This window comes from Balaenoptera acutorostrata, chromosome 10, assembly GCF_949987535.1.
Source record: "Balaenoptera acutorostrata chromosome 10, mBalAcu1.1, whole genome shotgun sequence".
In the NCBI taxonomy this organism is placed as follows: domain Eukaryota; kingdom Metazoa; phylum Chordata; class Mammalia; order Artiodactyla; family Balaenopteridae; genus Balaenoptera; species Balaenoptera acutorostrata.
Window position 1 is genome coordinate 4,181,730 of NC_080073.1, and position 20,766 is coordinate 4,202,495.

Below are 20,766 nucleotides of genomic sequence, written 5' to 3' on the forward strand. Positions count from 1 at the left end.
CTTCTTACATCGTGTGTCTGTCTCATCATTTATTTAACTAGTCCCTTTCCACAAATTGAGAAAAGATCACCCTCTCACTCCCACTGTGGTGTCTGCATGAGCTGAGCTCATAGAACCTGAGTGTTCTGTGGGTGCAGAGTTCGAGAACCATTCTCACTCTTTGGGCATCAGGGCACTATGATCCTGGTGCTGTGTGGATCTGCCCCAGCCAGGTTGGCAGTTTTTGCCCAGAGTGACAACCTTTTTGTTATTCAGCGAAGACTACACCGTGGGCTCTGCAGCAGCTCCAGAAGAAATGGGCGCCCGTCTCCCTCCGCCCCTCTCCTCTTCCCCCAGGAGCTCCACCTCAGCAGTGAGATCTGCTTCCCATGGGAAGGTCTGCAGGAATGCTGCCCCTGGAGTATCTGTCAGGGAGGGAGATCGCAGAGTCGGTTTCCCTGACGTGTTCTGTCCATTCTGCCTTTCTCACTCTGGGAGCTGCTCCAGCAGGTCAAGTGTGGGAAGAGAAGTCGAGTCTGGTGTTAGGAGTCCTGGGACCCGGAGAGGGGCAGGTTCCTTTCCTGGTACTTCTCAAAACACCCGGCTGGCTGTAGCTTTCTCTCCCTACACTGAAGTTAGCTGACCTTCAGAACATTTGCTGAGAGATCTGAGTTCTTACCCTCTCTTCAACTAAGTCAGGATTTGACCTTTGGTAGATTCCTCTGGGCCTCAGTTTCCCCACCTGTAAAATGAGAAAGTCAGATGAAATTATTTCAAAACCTGGCTTTATTGCTCTCATAGTAAGGTGAATATTTATGGAGCACTTACTGTGGGTCAGGCACTGTACCTGACAGGTACCTGTCTTATGTCACTTAATTCCAGTTTTACTAGTAAGGACACTGAGACTTAGAGGAAGTAAGTGGCCTGACATTACCCTTCTAGTAGCTGGTAGAGCCTGTGCTGGAGCCCTAGATTGGTCCTACTCCAAGCTTGTGTTCTTAGCCCCCATATGAAGCCTGTTCAACAGACCACAACCACTACTACTACTACTTAGAGGAGTTAACAAACTCATTAGGCTGGAGATCATAAAACCTTTCAGGTAAACAGTACAAAAGGGATCCCCTCTTAAATATAAGAAAGAAATAAGCTGAAAAGTATAAGAATCAATTTTAGAAGGAAGAAACTTTCCCCCAAATATCTGCAGTTTTGTAATTTGGGGTCTTGGGGGTTGAGGGCAGGGAACCAGGAATCTGAATCTCCACCAGGGGGCAGCACTCCTGCAGGCAGTTTTTGATTCCTGTGTCTAGGGTCTGCAAATGCTGTCAGTAAATCCTGTCTCTCAGACATGGTACAGTTTTGCTGCCTTTGAGGTGCTGGATGGATCCCGAGATCATCCAAGTCTCAGATTCCAAAGCAGTATAAACACCCTGCCAGCGGGTCTGCAGTGTCATTTTGGCTCTGTGTAAACCGTGTCTACTACCTGGTCCCCTGACTGCCCTGCTTCCCTCTGCCAGGTGGCCGCCTCCGGAGAGGGCTCCGCCATCAGCGGCTATCTCAGCCGTTGTAAGAAAGGGAAGAGGCACTGGAAGAAGCTCTGGTTTGTCATCAAAGGCAAAGTGCTCTACACCTACATGGCCAGTGAGGTAGAGTGGTTCCTGCTTTCTCTCCTCTCCCGTGAGGGCCCGTGGGTTAAGCTCGTGCCTCAGACTGTCTATGTGGGGTGTGCACTGCGCCTCCCCAGAGGGCGGTATGAGTCCTGCATCTGGTTCCCACGTCAGTTCCCACGTCGGTCAGGTGTTTCCTGAAGGACGCCATGTGGATATGCAGCCATGCGTCCATTTCCAATCTGAGTAATTTACCTTCTCTTTGTGGGGCTAAGGCAGTACAGCAGGCAGACCTGTGCAGCATAGCATTTGGATATCACAGCCCCAGCATCCAGGACAAGCTGGCACTCCCTAAAAGAGAGCTCCTTTCTGTTCTCCACTTCAGTTGTTTGAGACAAAATTCAGCAGCTTGGAGGAAGCTACCATACTTACTTACTTACTTATTTATTTATGGTTGCATCGGGTCTTAGTTGCGGCATGCAGGATCTTCAATGCGGCACATGGGCTTCTCTCTAGTTGTGGCGCATGGGCTCCAGGGCGCTTGGGCTCAGTAGTTGTGGCGCATGGGCTTAGTTGCCCCATGGCTTGTGGGATCTTAGTTCCCCAACCAGGGATCGAACCCGCGTCCCCTGCATTGGAAGGCGGATTCTTAACCACTGGACCACCAGGGAAGTCCCACTTCTTTACTTTTTGTCTGTGCATTTGTCAGGGAACTGTATTGCCTCGTGGTAACTCTTCTGCTAAGTAAAACTTAAGTTTATATATATATATATATATATATATATATATATATATATATATATATATCATAGACCATCTTACATTTACATGTACTAAAATATCGGAGAGAGGGCCTTGCTCAAGCCTGCTTGTGGAGTAGATAGGTGTGAGCTTGGCTGTACAGCAGGGGGCGCTCTGGTCCTGGCCCAGGCTGAACCTGTGGGATAATGTGAAAGATTTCCGTGTCCAGGCCCCACCATCTGATGGTTTCCAGAGGCGAAATCCACTTTGAAAATGGGACTTAAATGCATTCTGCCCAGCTGCACAGGGTAGGTGCTTTACCCACAAGGATGTGCACATCAGCACAGGGCTGGCCCTTCTCCCCTGACCGCAGATGCTGGCAACCGGGCAGAAGGCACTGCCTTCTTCCGGACATAAAGCTTCCCTCATGAGGGGCCTGCAGCTGTGCCGGCTGCAGTCAGCCCCATCCTCAGGGACCCCAGAGGCCAGGAGGGACGCAGACACACAGAGGGGACCCACTGTGGGCCTGAGTGACTCGGGCACTGTGTGAGGCAAGCCCTCCCTGAGGGGGCCTTTCACTTACGGGTCCACAGATGGGGCTCTCCGTGCTGAGGAAATTGTGGATCTTTCTGGAACAAACTGAAATGTGCTGCAACCCAGGGCGGCATCTTCCTAAGTAGGCATTCCACAGGACACTCACAGGGGCCCTCTGAGAACTGGGTTCTGAGAGAACCCTGAGTAGACAGTGTGTGGGACTTCCTCACAGTAGTGCTTTTGAGTCTCTAACGAACAAGGGCGTGTTGTGGGTCCCCAGGATGTGAAGAGTCCCAAGGTGACCTGACAGCAGGCCCTTCCTCACAGAGCATCTCATGGAAAACACACTTGGGGAAGAAATGCTGGCTTAGACAGATGAACAAAGGCTAGTGATAATTAACCAACCACCAAAGAGAGTGGATCCTGTTTGAGAATGGAAAACCCAGAGGCCCCGGGTCCTGAGCAACAGTTGTCATGGAAGTGAGAGTGTGGGTTAATTTTAAAAGACGGATTTAAGTATGCTTCCAAAGCCACTTCTTCAGAGAGAGGAACTTGTACAGTTTCTCAATAAGGCTAAGCCAGTGACAGGACCAAGCTTTCAAATTCCATCAAAGAAAAAGATTTGATAAAATGGATAGCCAGTTTTCACTGTCTACACTACCATGAACCCCATCATGTACCCTGAGGTAACGCAAAGCAGATGTAACTTGCTCTCAGTAACAGTCCTGGGAGAGAGTGACTGTCAGAAATATATCAGAATCTTTTAAATGTTTTCCAATATTTTATTATTTAGTTAATATATTTATTATTATTATGTTTAAAAAATTTCAAACATATAAAGAAATGTTGAAGGAATTTTACAGTGAACTGTCTTATAACCATCAACTAGATTATACAGTAAACATTTTATTATACTTCCTTGAACAAATATCTGTCTATTCATCTCTCATCCATCTTACTTTTTGATGCTTTTCAAGTATACTTCCCCCTAAGAGTTCAATATTTCTGTATCTTTTTTTTCTTTTGAGGTACAATTTATATATAATGAAGTACACAAATCTTAAGGATACTATCTGTTGAGTTTTGACTAATGAATACCCCTGTAAATCCCCACCTCACCCCTATCCCCAGAGGCAACACACTGTTTTGATTTTTTTCCTACCGTACATTAGTTATCTCTTTTAGATCTTCATACAAATGGAATCATGTGTGACTTCTTCCACTCAGCATGTTTTTGAGATTCAGTCATGTTGTTGCATACAGTAGTAGGTCATTTCTTTTGTGACTGAGTAGTAGTCCATTTTGTGAATATACCAGTTTGTTTGGTCCATTCACCAGTTGAAGGACATTTGAGTTGTTTCCAATTTGAGGCGGTTATGAATAAAGCCAATTTAAACTTTTGCATACAGGTTTTTGTGTGAAAATAGGTTTTTATTTCACCTTGGGTGAATACCTAGGATTGGAATTTCTGGATCACAGAAGGGTATATATTTGGCTTTTAAGGAACTAGCAGACATTTTTACAGAATGGTGTAGCGTTTAACAGTCCCTGCAACAGTGTAGGTAAATTTGGGGAGTTCTGGTTGTTCCATGTGTTTGTCGGCACTTGGTATTGTCAGTCTTTAATTTAGCCATTCTGGTGAGGGTGTAGTAGTATCTTAATGTGGTTTTAATTTAGATTTCCCTAGTGACTAATGACATTTTTCATGTGTCTGTTGGCTATATATATATTTCTCTTTGAGAAGTGTCTGTTCAGATGTCTTGCCCATTTTTTAGAGTAGATTGTTTGTTATTGAGTTACAGGAATTCTTTCTGTATCTTGGCTACCAGTCTTTTATCAGATAAATGTTTTGTGAATATTCTTTCCCAGTCTGTGGCTTGTCTGTTCATTTTTTTAAATGAATGAATGAATCAATCAATCTTTTGGTGAACAGAAGTTTATAACTTTAATGAGGTCAATTAATGTTTTCTTTTTTGGCTATTGCTTTCATGTCCTAAGAAACTTCCGACTACTGTAAGTCACAAAGTTATTTTCCCCATATTTTCTTTTGAAAACTTTACTGTTTTAGCTTTTACATTTAGGTCTATCTCAAATTAATTTTTGTGTATGGTGTGAGATAGGGGTCAAGGCTCATTTTTTCCCCTATGGATATCCAGTTGTTCCAGCACCATTTGTTGAAAAGACTTTCCTTTCCTTATTGGATTATTTTGGTGTCTTTATTAAATATTAAATGACTAAGTGTGGGTCTATTTCTGGGCTCCCTATTCTGTTTTACTGATATATTTACCAAACCTTATGCCAATACCATACTGTCTGTCTTATTACTGTAACTTTATATAGTAAGCTGTAAGTCAGGTCGTGTAAGTCCTCCAACTTTGTTCTTTTTAGAGGTTTCAGTACAGTTTTGAATTTAATTGGTAAGGGTGAGCGTCCTCTTGCTTTGTCTCAATCTTAAGGGAAAAGCATTCACTATTTCCCTCTTAAATATGATGTTACTGGTAGGTATTTTATAGATGCCCTTTGTCAGATTAAGGAAGTTCCCTTCTATTCCTAGTTTGCTATGAGTTTTTATCGTGAATGGATGTTGAGTTTTGTCAAAAGTTTTTTCTGATCTAGCAGTCTTTTTTTTTTTTAAAACATCTTTATTGGAGTATAATTGCTTTACAATGGTGTGTTAGTTTCTGCTGTATAATAAAAATATGGAATGCTTCACAAATTTACGTGTCATCCTGGCTCAGGGGCAGTCTTTGAAACTTGATTCCCTTTTAGACACAAACGCTACTCCCCCTCCTCCTCCTCCCACGATCATTCTAATGTGCTTAACTAATTATTTATCTTTGTTTATGTGTGATTTTATAAAGCTGTATTCTTTATGAACATGTATTTTTACATAAATATGTGTGTATAAAAATACCTTTATCTATATATAAAAAGCTCTTTCTTTTTCCACTAAGCACTGTGATTTTAAGATCCATCTGTGTTCTCTGGGTACATCTCACCGAATTGTTAGCAGCTCTATCGCACGAACACCCTGAGTGCTTCATATTGAAGCACTGTGAAAGAGGGCCTGGGAGATGAGTACAGAATACGTTAACAAGGGTAACACTAGAAATCTGAGTCACTGATAAATCGAGTCAGTGGAAAGAATGTGGGGTTTTAGAAAGTGGTCACGAGTCCAAACACTGGCTCTGCCCCTTACTCGCTGTGTGATCTTGGGGAGTTATTTACCTTCTTTGAGCCTCAGTTTCTTCTTAGAATGGGGTGACACCTTCTATGGTTGTTACGAAGATTAAACAAGATAATGTGAAAGTGAAAGTGCCTGGACCCTAAATGCTGTCACAAAATGTTTAAGTTTCTTTTCCTCCTCGTGACTGGTGCTGGCGGGGAAGTGGGAGTGAAGAGTATGTGTGTGATAATTGCACCGTTGCCAGAGATGCCCCACACAGAGGGGCTCGTCATGCATGTTACATTGGAAGCATTGGTGATTGCTAAGCTGCTGACTGGGTATCTTGCCGTGTTTAACGTCAGTTTTCCCTCTGCCTCTCTGCAGGACACAGTGGCCTTGGAGAGCATGCCCCTCCTAGGTTTCACCATTGCACCAGAAAAGGAGGAGGGCAGCAGCGAAGTAGGACCTATTTTTCACCTTTACCACAAGAAAACCCTATTTTATAGCTTCAAAGCAGAGGATACCAATTCGGCTCAGAGGTACCAAAATAACTAGTCGTGCGTCTCCTTGCCTCTCTCTCAGAAGGGAACGAGCTGTCACCCTGGGCTTTGGCTTCTGTTCTTCTCCATCCATCCTGTCCTTTCAAGTCCCCTCGGGCCACAGCAGAACAGCAGATTTAAATTCACAGGCAGACCTCGGACATATTGCGGGCTCGGTTCCAGACCACCGCAATAAAGCAAATGTTGAAGCAAAGCGAGTCACAAACTTTTTGGTTGGCCAGTGCATAAAAAGTTATGTTTATACTGTAGTCTACTACCTCTGCAATAGCATTACGTCTAAAAAAATGTACATACCTTAATTTGAAAAAACTTTACTGCTAAAAAATGCTAACCATCATCCAAGCCTTCAACAAGTCATGATGTTTTTGTAATAGTAACATCAAAGATCACTGGTCACAGATCACCATAACAAATACAGTAACAATGGAAAAGTTTGGAATATTGTGAGAACTGCCAAAATATGATACAGAGACACAAACTGAGCAAATACTGTTGGAAAAATGGTGCTGCTAGACTTGCTGGACATAGGGTTTCCACAGACCTTCAATTTATAGAAAATGCAGTATCTCCGAGCACAGTAAAGCAAAGCACAATAAAACGAGGTCTGCCTGTATTATGACTCATTCATACAGGTGTGCATTGATTCAGCAACCTTTGCACTGTACTCTAGGTGTTTTGCTAAATGCTAGGGAAACAAATACAGTAGGACACGGTTGCTGACTTCAGGCTAATAATAACGTAGTCTCATCATTCACGGGTTCCGTGACCAGAGTTCCAGGCAGAGCCTCAACACCAAGTGTCCCCTCTCTTCTGCGTTGCAGGTGGATCGAAGCCATGGAAGATGCAAGTGTGTTATAGCAGTTATCAAGCACGTGGACTCAGAGTACACTCTTAGGTTGATGCGTGGACCCTTCCAGAAGCCAATCTGTGTCTCCACTCATCTGGACACACATCTCGATTCAGCATGGGGCCTGACCTTGTTTGCTGTAACCCCTCTCTCACACCTTCACAAGTGGAACCCTTAAGGGATATTTATGGACCTTTTCTGTCTTCGTGTTTTCCACCCCCTCCCCAGGCATAAACTATTTCCTTTTCCAGTAGTGAGTTAAAATTTAGTAACATGAAGATGTGGAAACCAATAGAGAAGTACATTTTAGAAATGCAAGCTTTTTAGTAGAAACAAGCTTTTACAATTTTTACTCCTGGTAAACATGATGACCTTTCACGTTGTTGATGTCGGTGCCTCAGGTGAAATGAGAAACAACCAGCGAATAACAGCTACTCTCATCAAAAGCACTTTATTGTTTTACTGAGCAACAACCTCCAGTTTTATTTTTTCCAAGGGATTTACTTAAGTAAATGGTAGATGGAGTCCTGTGGACTAATTTGCCACCAGTACTGGCTGTGGCGCAAGGAGGCGACACCAGGAGGGTCTCCCTTACCACGGAGGGTGCAGGGCCACGTGGCACTGGAGCACAAGGGGAGGACTCTCTCCTCCAAGTGCCCACCGACCGGCAGACCGACAGGGCTTCCGAAAGGAGGTACTCCGTCCTCCCCACGGCGGTCCCAACACCAGAGTAGTGCGGGAAACTCCGCTGCTGGCAGATCCGGCCCCTGCCCCCGGAGGTCACTGCAGACCCTCCGAAGAGACAGGGGTCTGCTTTAATTTATTGTGTGCCTTCCTGAGTTTACCCCGCACAAGCTGATGTCGTTATGCTTGTGAGAACTATTCTTGTTTTCGACACGGTGATCCTTCTGCTGTATTCCTGAAGCCTTGAAAGAGATAAAAGGAGAGAAAACAAGATGGAATCAGAAGGTGAATTCATGGTCTTGGCCAGTGGCTCTGGACACAGTGAGGGAGCACAGAAATAGTGGCTTGAAGATCCTCTCTGGGCGCCTGGGGCTCAGTCACCTCCCCGCTGATGACTGCTGCTCACGATGCTGGACGTGTTTTTACATAAAGCAGAGTGGTGGGGGGACTCCTTGTTACTCTCATCGAAATAAAAAACAATCATCACATTTTCTGATGTCCTGTCCCCATCTTCCTGCTGCCCTGTCCCCTAAAAAAGGCATTTGCCTGACAAACATTTTGTAAAAAGCACCATCTCCAGGAGTTATTTACATTAAATATTTTTAGGGGAATTTTTTTTTCTAGTTTGCAGTTCTTTTAAAATGTTTGGTTAAACATTTAATTAATGATTCAAACTAAGTGATTAGAGAGGCCTTCTTATTAATTTTTGAGGACTTTCATTTTCATCGTCAGACATATTGAAATGGGCCTTCTAGACCCTTTGAGCCTTTAGAAAGCACAGCAAGACTTCAGCACAAGGAAGTGGGCGCTTCTCCAACCTGCCCATGCCACTGCCCGTTGTCAGTTTCTGAGCTCCGGGTAGAGTTATGTCTGGAAGTCATCTGGAAGGCCTCTTTCACTGTATAACATCCTATTTCTGATACTCTGTAAAGAAGATGTGATAGGGCTTTTATTCTCAGTGAATAGTTACCCTAATAAAAACACCTGGGTTGTAGCTAAAACATACTTGTTGGGTTTTGTCAAAGGAAGTAGCCACAAAGGTCCTCCACAGCTCGTGTGTGACTGGGCGAGGACCTGCCTGGTTACCTGGGCCTTGTTTTCACCTGTCCTCCCCATGGTTCTGTGTGGACGCATTTCAGCCGATTTCTACTGGTTGATTTGGCTCATTGTCCCTCCCCTGCCCTTCTCTCTGTCCAGCTCGTCTTACATGTTCATGTCACCGTCTGTCCACTGGGTGAGCCCAGAGTAACTCGGGCCCAGAGGCTGGAGGAGTGGCTGCCCAAGGCCCCACGATACCTGCTTTGCCCCCCTGCTCCCCAGGCACAGGACAGCCCCTGGGCACATCCCCAGCAGAGGCTGTGTTTCTAGAGAGGAAGCTGTGCTGTGGCTTAGAAACCAGAACACACTCCAGGAGCCCTGAGGCCCGGTGCCTTCACCTGTCACCCGGAGACCCTTCCAGCTTCCCAAAGAGATCAGGGGACACAGCGCACACCGGGCGTTTGTAGAAGTGGACTGAAGACTGTGACACTGGAAAGCAGGTAGCACTTACTTTACACTCTGGTGGTTTCACAGCTTTCCTGAGACTGGATGTGTCTCTCCAGTCTGGACTGGTCCTCATAAGCAGGAAGAACTCTGTTCGTTGTCACTAACGCAGAGCACACTGGAACATCGTAGTGTCCCGGGACACTGATTGAGTTCCTGGGTCCTAATAAGTCTTCTATTAATACATGTCAGAAATACACTCTGAGTTGTTCTGCTGAGGCTGACAGATTCCCTGACCACTCGTTCTGCTTTGGATGCAGCCTGGGCAGGTGAGGCGTGAGGGGCTGATCTGATGCCCAGGTGGTGTGCTGGTGTGCACCGACCCCAACGGCCCTGCTGCAGCCCCAGAAGCAGGTCAGAGTCCTTTTCCCATCTAGTCCAGCCTCTCGTTTGATTGACAGTGTAAATGGCATCGCTGAACACTGAGGCCCTATGTGGGGACTGAGGCCGCCTGGGCTGGGAGTGGTGGGAGCAGATGGAACCCGAGTTTCTTTTTTTTCTTTTTTTTAATTTATTTTTGGCTGCGTTGCGTCTTTGCTGCCGTGCACGGGCTTTTCTCTAGTTGCGGCGAGCGGGGGCTACTCTTCGTTGCGGTGCGCGGGCTTCTCATTGGGTGGCTTCTCTTGTTGGAGAGCACAGGCTCTAGGCGCGTGGGTCAGTAGTTGTGGCACTAGGGCTCAGTAGTTGTGGCGCACGGGCTTAGATGTTCCGTGGCATGTGGGATCTTCCCGGACCAGGGCTCGAATCCGTGTCCCCTGCATTGGCAGGCGGATTCTTAACCACTGCGCCACCAGGGAAGCCCCCCGAGTTTCTTTCTGCTGTGGGGCAGAGTCAGCCACATGCTGGAATATTCTTCCCTTCACGGATTCAGCCTGTGATATGCAGCTGCTGTGAGCAGGGAAAATTCTGTGCTTCCACGTATTAACTGTCAGTCAAGAGGACGAATGTATCCACACTAAGATGTCTGTTTCCAATAGCAAGTAAAGGAAAACCAACCTCACACTGGTTTAGACAGTTGGGAAATCAGCTCAACAAGAAGTGGGGAAGCAGGGCAGGTTCAGGGCTGGACAGTATCCCCCAAGCTCCAAGCTCTTTGGGTTACTGACCTGTCATCCATTGTCAGCTTGACTCCAGGGCTGGTTCCCAAGAGCTGACCGGTGACCGCTCCCAGTAATGGGAGCTGCCGCTGGCCTATTCACAGCCCCCAAGGAGGGGGCTCAGCTCCCTGTAGCTCCTTCTTAGAAGCACCCAGCAGACCCTCCACACGGCTCCAGGACCACACTTCCTGAGCAGTCACTGCAAAGGGCACCACTATGACTGGCAGAGACCAGTCAGCTGGGGGAGAGGGAGCTGGCGGAGGCAGCTGCTGGGGGTTCACCCACAGTGGCCACTCTCTGGACCACATCTTCTGGAAAGAAGACTATGGTTTGGATTAGTGTAGTGCACGGGCTGTGCCTTGCCATGGATTTGGGGGATGTTCTGTGATAGAGTAACTTACACAGCCATCATTGGGGCATCTATTATATATATATATTTGCTGAATATTACTGTAAGTGGCATTGGGGAGGCTGGTTTGATGTTATTGGTATTTTAAGCCCCTAATCAAACACAATTATTAAATCAGCAGCCAAACAGCACTGACCTCTCATGGGCTCGTAGAAGACCTTTGTGTGATTAACAACAAATGATAGCAAACATCTTGGCACGAAGGGCTCTAAGCACCTTAACCCCGCTCCTCCATTTAATTCTCCCAAGGACCTGTTGAGGTGAGTTGTTTTTCTGATTATTATTATCCCCATTTTGCAGATGAGGAAACTGGGGAATAGAAATGTTAGGTCACTTGCCCGGGGTCACACACTCACAACTGGCAAGCCCATGCTTGTAACTGCTCCCCTGTGGTGCCTCCCTCGAATGTGTGTGAGCTGATACTCAGGGCAATTTTCTGACACTTGCAACATGAAGTCCCTCCTAAAATCAACAGAAATCTCTAACTGCCCAGGACCAATCAGTAGGACCTTTTCTCCAACGTTATAACAAACAGAGTTGAGTCAGAGAAAAATTGTGCATTTTTTTCTCCAAGCAGAATCCTTAGATGTTGTCATGTAAGGTACCATCCATGTACATAATCCAGTGTTATTTCAATATACTAATTGCAACAATGAATACAGTTCTGTTTTTCTGCAATCATATGCACAAGATTTACCTCAACTTAAAATGGGAATCTGGATATTTAAAACCCAAAGTACACATGCTTTAAAAATAATTTAACATTTCACATTTCTAGTGTTATTCAATAATTGACATGTTAGGATGCACACTCAAATATGAGGGATTTTTAAGGTAAGTAACCTTGGGGATTCAGCACATTTCTCTCACTTACATAATGGAATAGCTTAGAATTCCTATGATGGATTTATAAATAATAACCTAAAAATTGATCAATTACTTGCTATTCTCAAACCCTTTATGAATTTACATCCTGTGGTGAAAAGACAAGCCTGAAAGTTATAGTTAACACGTGTCCTATAAGAATGGACAAGAAGTCTTATTTTGGGAAGGAAGCCATCATACCCTTGCCACACCAGTTCCAAGGGGGAAGAGAGCACGTGTTCACAGAACACTTCTGTGTCCTGGGGGGGTTGCACCCCCAAGAGAAGGGGGCTATTTCCAGAAGTGAAATCAAGCCAGTGCAAGCAATGCACAGCCCGGGGTGTGTTGGTCATGTGAAGCCAAAGCAGTGTGTCGGGGTGACAGACCACAAATGTACAACTTGCTGCAGCCAGAACCTGGGCCACTTTACCAAGGCTGCCCCCCATTGGGGTGCAGTGGGGAACAGCAGAGAGCTGGCCCTGGGGACAGCTTTATAGGTTCTGTGGCCTGAGACGGCTGCCCACTGTGCATGTGTGGGTGGCTTCAGGCTCTTCCCGTGGCCCACCCGTCTCTGGGGTGCCCCTCTCTAGGTCTGCAAGTACCCTCAGGAAACTGTGGACGGGCAAGTTGGGGATCCAGGGTTGGGAGGGTCTGGGAAGGTTTTCAGAGTAAAAACTTAACTTAGTCCGTGGGCAGTGACCTCAGCTTGTGGCCAGGCTTGGAGTCTGTGGTACCAGTGTACAGGGTCTATCTGCAGTGTATAGTCAGATCCTGAGCTGAAGAAAATGAGACCCAAGAGTGTCTGAAATGATGTTTTAGGCACAAGGGCTGTCACTAGTATCGTCAGACAGGACTGCAAGGCCCCTTTTAGAATTCCACACTGTGCCAAACGTTATCAGGAGGAATACACGACTAAGGTAGTGAACATCTGAGGGGAAACCAGCCTAACCGAGCCAGACGCCGGACTACAGAGGCAGTGCCCAGCATCACAACATCCCCTTCCACCAGAACTCTCTCTGGAGAAGCTTAAGGCCCCGTGGCCACCCTCACAATGTCCTGGTGATCATGGAGTGATTTTGCAGACAAGTTCTCTACATGGTCCGGGTCTCTTCGGTGCACAGATAACTGACGATGTCTTACAGGGAAGGGCATTCTGTGTTGACAGAGCAGAATGATGACGGGCCTCTTTTCTACTTTGATCATGTTTCAAGGGTGCCGTTAAACTAGAGCCAGTGTAGAGAGCAAGAGAGAGGCTTGGACAAGAGAAAATCTGTATCAAGAAAGCACAAGACAAAAAAGAAAAGAAAAAAAGGAAGAAAGCACCATAAATGAGTTTTTTTTATTCTTGTTTTTCAAACTGGACAGTATCCCCCAAGTTCCAAGTGAGTTATGAAATCAATATAATGGGTCACAACCAGGACCCGACCCCTGCCCCACACACCAAAGAGCAGAGTAGAAGGCAGCAGAATATTCCATCATCCTTAAGAACCATTTCATGACATTTTTGTTTCAATCATACGTGTATGTATATACTATATGTGATATGCTGCTTGTTGATAAAAATGTATTTATACTTATAGATCATGGTCAAAAAAATTTTAAACCACTAGCCTGAGTATCAGGTAAGGAAAAAAAAATAAAGAGCACAAAGTTGCAGTCAGACACATAATGAGCCAAAACAGAAGTATTAAAGACACATATTCAAATGTAATGACACTTCGTTTTATTTTTTGAATGCTTCAAAATATTACAAAGAGGAAAACATAAAATTCATGGAAAAGCTACCCAAATTCTTTCAGTTATTCTGGAAACTGACTTTACATCCTGTGGTGAAAAGACAGACTTTGCTTATTTAAACTCTGATACACTCATAAACAATGACTTTCCTAATACAGAGAAATGCTGATTTACCTAAGTCATTTCTGAAACGTCTGTGAACAAGTCAAATTTCATGTTGATACTTGGAGCCTCAAGAAACACGTAGATAATCGGGAAACATGCATTTCTTGGCTCCTTCCAAAACCTACTAAAAGAACAGCAAATGAATAAAAAGATATAACCTAAAGGACAAAGAAAATCCAAGAGGCATAGGGTATGGAAATGGTCAGCTCATTTTTGGAAGATATAACATGCGTGGACAGTGGCAGCTAACTTGGCAGAGGAGAAAGCTAATACCGTGGTGCCCCCCAGGAGAGACGCCAGTGAGACATATCATCCCCTGCCTCCGGAAAGGCTTGGAAGCCGGAGTCATCGTATCTGGGAAGGCCATGGTGGGACTCAACAGGAGCACCAGTGGAGTCTCTGTAAGGAGTCATGAGACCCTCATCCCCTGACCCCACCCTATAGACAAGTGACTGCCCTGGAAGGAGACAGGAAACACACACACACTTTGGATTCAACTTTTTTTTTTTTTAATTTTATTTATTTTATTCTTGGCTGCACTGGGTCTTTGTTGCTGTGCGCGGGCTTTCTCTAGTTGGCAGTGAGTGGGGGCTACTCTTCGTTGCGGTGCACTGGCTCTAGGCGCGTGGGCTTCAGTAGTTATGGCACACGGGCTCAGTAGTTGTGGCTTGTGGGCTCTAGAGCGCAGGCTCAGTAGTTGTGGCACACAGGCTTAGTTGTTCCGCGGCATGTAGGATCTTCCTGGACCAGGGATCGAACCCGTGTCCCCTGCCCCCTGCACTGGCAGGCGAATTCTTAACCACTGTGGCCACCAGGGAAGTTCCTGGATTCAACTTCTAAACGGGGGGGGGGGGGGGGGGGTTCCTGTTTCCTGCCTGCCAAGTTCCCTCTCCTTGAGATGAAAATGTGTGCTCAATAGAAGGAATCAAAATTCTGAGTTTAACAGTTTTTTTGTTGGGAGACTACCACTGAATGATGCTCTAATCTGAAGGTGGCTGAAAAGACCCATTATGAAGACTTTCATTTGCCCGGAGGAGTTTGGATTTTATCTGATTAGTCCAAGGTCCTAAACTGGTTCTGAGGCCCAGAACCATGTTTAAGAGATGCTGCTTGCCCTGCACAGTTTAAAAACCATTTGCAAATTGCCAACATTTTAAAGTTAAGAAATGTTTACGTTTACAAATCTAGATTTCTGGTTTCTCTTGAGAAATCTGAGATGCGTCATCTCTGGACCACATTCCAGGAGCTGATGAGGGGCTCTACCCCTTTAAGTGGGCACTGAGCTCTCCAGGTGTCACTACCACCATTTAACATACTAATTGTGTTTGTATCAATTTCTTAACCTCCCTTAGATTGTCTGCCAGACTCCTGCACCCTCCCCCAAGGCCCCACTTGAGGCATCTGAGTTTTTACTTCAGCCCTCAGCAATGCAGAACCATTAAAGACCTTCATAGATAGTAGAGGGCTAGGAGAGGCTCTGTTTCAGCAGCAGCACAAAGGGCGCAAGGAAAGATGAATGAATGAAAGAGGAAGGCAGCTAGTTAGACTGGTTAGGAAGGCTAGGAAACTACGCAGCAGCAGCGGCAGCGAGATGGAGATAAGACCTAAACTAGGGACCAGTGGAGGAGGGGCCAAACCTGAGGGTAAAACCAAGGGGATTTGTTGTTTAGACCCTCAGTCTTAACAGTGTACCCAGAGCCTCCTGAAAGCCAGAAGCCTCAGGCAGCGTCCCATCTCTCCCCAAGGGAAAGGGCAGGATCCAAAGCAAAGCACTTAAGGGAGAGGCTTTTCCAAGGAACCTCTGCTTCGAGGTGCATTCCCTGGCCTGCAGTGAACAGGCTGTGGGGTGGAAATAATTTCTTTAAGAACCTCAAGGAATGCTACTATTTAACTTTTAGACTTCATCAGTGAAAGGCTGGTAGTCCCAAGTGGGTTCGCTCTTGAGATGGTGCTGGGTTAGTAAAGAACTCCAGGCCTAAAGATTGAGAGTCCCAATTAGACGACATTTAAAAACAAGACATCCTCCTGAGCCTATTCTAAAACGGGACTAAGGGCAGGTGCATTTTTCTGAGAAGATAATCTGATTTTCCATCATGTTTCCAAGATACTTGAGCCAAGTACAACTTATTAAGGCATGGGAAGCCCCAGGTCAGAAACCAAATGGTCATAACTCTCAATAAAAGCCATTCTGGAGGGGCTCAGGACTCACTCTGACAGTGTTCCTGTGTTCCAGAACCATCCATCCACTGCAGGGTTGGTCTCTCTTCCTGGGAAGAACAAGGGCCATTGATACAGAGGTTGAGACCTCCCCAAGTAACCTTCTACTGTGACAGAGCTTGACTGTGACAGAATCACGGAGGTGGGTAGAAGAGGGTTTTCTTCCTTTCGAAGTCCTCAAGGACAGAAGAGAAGAAATAAGCAGAAATAACTATTAATAAACGTTCCACCACTTGCTAGCCACATGACTTTGGCGAAGTTGTTCTTCCTCTGTTAAAGGCCTCTGCCTCTTCAGTTGTAAAAAAGAAAAAAAAGATAATACCGTCTACTTCACAGGGTTATTATGAAGATTAAACAGGATAATGTGTAAGTGTAAGGAATGTGCAATCTGGTATTCAATGATTACGTCTATTCAGGTACCAGATTTTTAAAAAAGAAAAAAAGGCTAGGAACAATTACGTGAGGTTTAAAAGTTTATTTTATAAACATGTCATAATTATACAAATGACAAACAGAAGTTTCAGAAATTGATTACTGAATATAGTAATAAAGCATAAGCTTTTATAGAAAAATTGACATAGATATACATAAGTACTTACGAAGGTAATTATTGTCTTCCTAGTCTATGAAAATAAAAAAAACCATTATTTACACTATCACAAAAGCCATACCCTTATAGGTAAAAAAAAAAAACTCTACTAGATAATAGTAATTTTAAAAATTTAGCACATCTACAACTATTGTTTAGTCAAAACTTGATTTTCATTGACTCAACATTTATCATTTAAATGCAAATTCAAAATAAGCTTGGATGGCAAAAAACATTTACTCTGTTAGGTACAAAATGAAACCGCATGATCTAGTTCCTGCTCTCAGTTAATGATTGCAGAACAGACTGCTTAAGTGTTGTGGGAAAAAAGACCTGCCCAGAGGACCACAGAGAGCAGAGGTGGGAACACCTGGATCTCATTCACAAGCACCGTGTAGGGAGCTGGAAGCCCCAGGCTCATATCTCAGCTCCAGGAAGTCACCAAAACCTTGTTTTCACTGAGTTCATCTGTAAAAATGGGATGATGATATGAACACTGTTTACCATACACTGTTGCTGTGAAAAGCATTCATTCAATAAATGCCCACTGCAGGACTTCCCTGGTGGTCCAGTGGTTAAGACTCCACCTTCCAACACAGGGGGTGCGGGTTCGATCCCTGGTCAGGGAACTAAGATCCCACATGTTGCACAGTGCGGCTGGAAAAAAAAAAAAAAAAAGGAAATGCCCACTTCATGCCCATTCTGTACTTCTGTACTAGGTACTGTGTTAAGGGCTGAGATCGAGCGGGACAAGACACATTTTGATACAGGGCTCAGTACGGGTAGGTGCTGAGGCGATGCACACACAAGGGCTGGGTACTGCTGGATATATCATTCCCTCTGAGCCACTGGCCCTGTCAATGAGTAATCTTCAGGCATAGTTAAGGAGTTAAAAAAGATTCTTTTAAAAGGTTAAACAAAAAGTTTTGTCTTTTTTTTTGCCACACATTTTTGGAATTAGATCAGTGATTTGGGCCTGTAGTGTGCATCAGAATGATCTGTGATGCTCAGTAGAAGTGCTGATGCCAGGCCCCACCCAAAGCTTACAGTTTCAGACCCAACGGGGGGCCTGGCAGTTCTGAAGTACACTCCACAGTTAAGAACACTTTATTTTAAAGGCTGATAAAACGTTAAAAGCACTGTTAATGCAAATGTGGATACATCATATTAACAGTCAAAAAGAAAGTATAGCTAGTATAACACAACATGTATATTTTTGTGATTATAAAGTCCATCAAGTGTTACAAAGCCATTTAAGAGTTCTCACTAAAAGCTTCTACCAAAAACCACAATGGAACAAAAAATAGCACCATGGCAGTGGTGCCCTCAGCTTGCAGAAGCCTTTTACCTGCTGATATTGTTTGCAATCTGTGTGTGTATGTACATGTGCTTCTGTCCTTCAGGGGAAGAAAAGTGCTCAAGCCCATCAAGATTGTGAACTTTGCTATTACTTTTAATATTGAACAGCTAACCTTTTAACTCAGTGGTCCCCAACCTTTTTGGCACCGGGGACCGGTTTCATGGAAGACAATTGTTCTACAGAAGGAGGGGTGCGGGGTGGTTGAGGCGGTAACGCGAGCGATGGGGAGCGGCAGATGAAGCTTCGCTTGCTCACCCACCGCTCACCTCCTGCTGTGCAGCCCGGTTCCTAACAGGCCACGGACCACTACTGGTCCACGGCCCAGGGGTTGAGGACCCCTGTTTTAACTGGAAATTTTACTGAATACTACTACAAACAGAGCAAACTGATGCAGCATGGTTTACAACATAAACCTCAAGGAGAAAAGGACTAGATGAGAGCCCTGGCTTCACTTTCTGCACCTGTAGCACTGGGAAGGTCGCTTCACTTATCTGGGTATCAGTTCCTGCACCTTAGTAAAATGAAATAACAGTGCCTTGTTCACAGAATTGCTGAGTATTAAATGGAGAAAATTAAGAAAACTATAAGCCATCATAGAAACATTAACTATTTTTAGTATTCATTTCAAAATCTAGTACAATTGTAATTTGCCAAAAAAACCCTTAAAACTCATTTAAGTGTGTATTTAAAAGCTATATCTAGAAGTATTATATAACATTAAAAACAATTTTGGGGGAAAAAAAAGTACACAATTACAAAGCAGTCCATGTTTACAAGGATTTACCATCAAAGTACTGTGTTCCCTCAGGCATATCATTTGACCTCTCTGGTCTCATCCGCCTCTCCTGTAAAATCTTTCTGCCAGAAGAGGATTGGACCATTATCATCTCTGAGACCCCTTCCAGCTTCAGGGTCTGTGGTTCACCGTGACATTATAAATTTAACTCTTTTTCTCCACTTACTTCCTTGCAAGGTGAAAACAAGAAAGGAAAATGGGTGCATTTCCTATCAAAAATTTTACAAGATTATGGACAAAATACTCAAATTTGGGGTCACACTGATAAAAGCCCAAATGGCCACTGTTTAAGAAAAAAGGTTAAACGATCCACTTTGGAGTCAGTATTCATAATAAAGATGAAAAGTGCAGGAAAAAAATCAATTAGCAGAGGATCTTCGGCCTACAGAGAAAGCACGGTGATCAAGGAGTCTGGCCTAAGCACTTTAGGGCATCCCTGATAAAACAGTGGTCCACACCTTCCAAAGCAAGTCAAAACCACTTAAAAGAGAGAAGTAGCTAATGAAAACCTACAACCCAAGATTCATACGCTCAAGAGAAGCAATTGTACTTATATAATTTAAGCAATTCTGCAAAGAGTTTAATACACACTTAAGCATGGTTTACTCGTCTCAAATCGCGACACTCTTTATGCACTTGACCGGATACTCTCAGAAGCTGGTGCCTCCTCGGACCATCTATACCGAGCAGGGCACAAACAGTTCAATACCCACCCAACAAACCACCCGCTTCCGACGTACAGGCTCTCCGCTCTGTTATTGCTTCCTCAATCAACACAGAGGTTTCAGCTCGGCGGGAGCCGGGGTGGAGGACGTCACAGTGAGAACATAGCCCCTACCCGGCCTGGAGGAGCTCGCGGGCCCCCGAATAACGGTGCCCGGTGTTCCTGGCCTTCGAAAACGACCAACCAACCCTTTACCCCAACGACCTCAGCATTTAACCTACACGGTGGCCCTACAGCGGCGCGGGCCCAGCCCGGGCAGACACCCCGGCGGACTGCGAGGAGCCCTGCGCCTGCCGCCGCCGCCGCCGCCGCCGCCCGGGCCGGGCCGCCAAGGGGCCGGACGGAATAGCGCGACCGCCGCGTTCCGTTGCGCGCGCGCGCCTCAGCCAATCGCGTGCTCGCCCGCCCCCCGCGGCCACGGCAAGGCTGGCTCTGGGAAGAGGAAGAAGAACATTCGCCCTCCTCCTACCAGCGCGCGGGCGGCGGCGGCGGCGGCACCGGGGTCACGAACTCTGACCTTTCACTGACAAAAACAATAACAAACCCCTCCTTCCTCGCGACCCCGGCGGCGCCTCCGGGCCCGCCCGCGCCGCCCCGCTCCCACCTTGGCGTCTCGTCTCTCGCCCGCTGACCTGCGAGCCCGCGGCCCGGGGCTCCCGCCATCCGCCGACGCCGGGAAGCCGGCCTCCCCGCGCCCTGCCCTCCGCGCCGGGGGCCGCCCGCCGCAGACACGGGACCTGCTTCGAGGTCGCTTTGGCGCCAAATCCTGAGGTAAAATTGAAAAAAGGCCGGGGCGGGCTCGGGCCGGCGGCGGAGGGGGCGGTCCTGGCGCGCGGACATGGAGGCGCCGCGGCGGCGGCTGAACCCGACCCTTTTACCTTTGCCACGGGGCGGCGGCGCCGGCGCCAACCGCTTTGCATAGTGGGCCGGGCCGCTCCCCTCCCCTCCCCGCCCGCGGCCGGCGAAGCGAGCGGGCTCCCCCTGACCGGCCCGGCCGGCACGAGGGTGGGGGCGGAGGAGACGGCCGCGGCCCCGCCTCACAGTTGGCCCTCCGCCAGCGCCGCCATTTTGTTCTCGGCGGAGATGGCTCCTGCTGGGCCAGGTTCCCCTCCTCCTCCTCTATCGCCTCCTCCTTCCTGCAGTCCCTCCTT

The 20,766-nt window shown here is 46.2% G+C and overlaps 2 protein-coding genes and 1 long non-coding RNA gene across 6 annotated transcripts in view; 2 read left to right on the forward strand and 1 right to left on the reverse strand.

The window, feature by feature from the left end:
- The window catches only part of FGD5 (FYVE, RhoGEF and PH domain containing 5), a 116,283-nt gene extending 107,215 nt beyond the window's left edge, over positions 1–9,068 (forward strand). Inside the window, exons 19-21 of the mRNA XM_007192631.2 lie at positions 1,494–1,622; positions 6,409–6,563; positions 7,406–9,068. Of these exons, the coding sequence (XP_007192693.2) occupies positions 1,494–1,622; positions 6,409–6,563; positions 7,406–7,442 (321 nt within the window). The 3' untranslated portion in view covers positions 7,443–9,068. The remainder of the gene's footprint in view (positions 1–1,493; positions 1,623–6,408; positions 6,564–7,405) is intronic.
- Positions 9,069–16,606: 7,538 nt separating this feature from the next.
- Positions 16,607–19,923, reverse strand: LOC130708993 (uncharacterized). The gene is made up of 2 exons (XR_009009396.1): positions 19,605–19,923; positions 16,607–17,203 (listed from the first exon to the last, which is right to left on the reverse strand). It is a non-coding gene; the product is annotated as an uncharacterized LOC130708993 (long non-coding RNA).
- A 98-nt stretch (positions 19,924–20,021) lies between these two features.
- NR2C2 (nuclear receptor subfamily 2 group C member 2) overlaps positions 20,022–20,766 on the forward strand; it is an 89,945-nt gene continuing 89,200 nt past the window's right edge. For all 4 annotated transcript variants that reach the window (XR_009009581.1, XM_057555459.1, XM_057555460.1 and 1 more), the window contains exon 1: positions 20,022–20,386. The gene's annotated coding sequence lies outside the window, so the exon portion shown is untranslated. The remainder of the gene's footprint in view (positions 20,387–20,766) is intronic.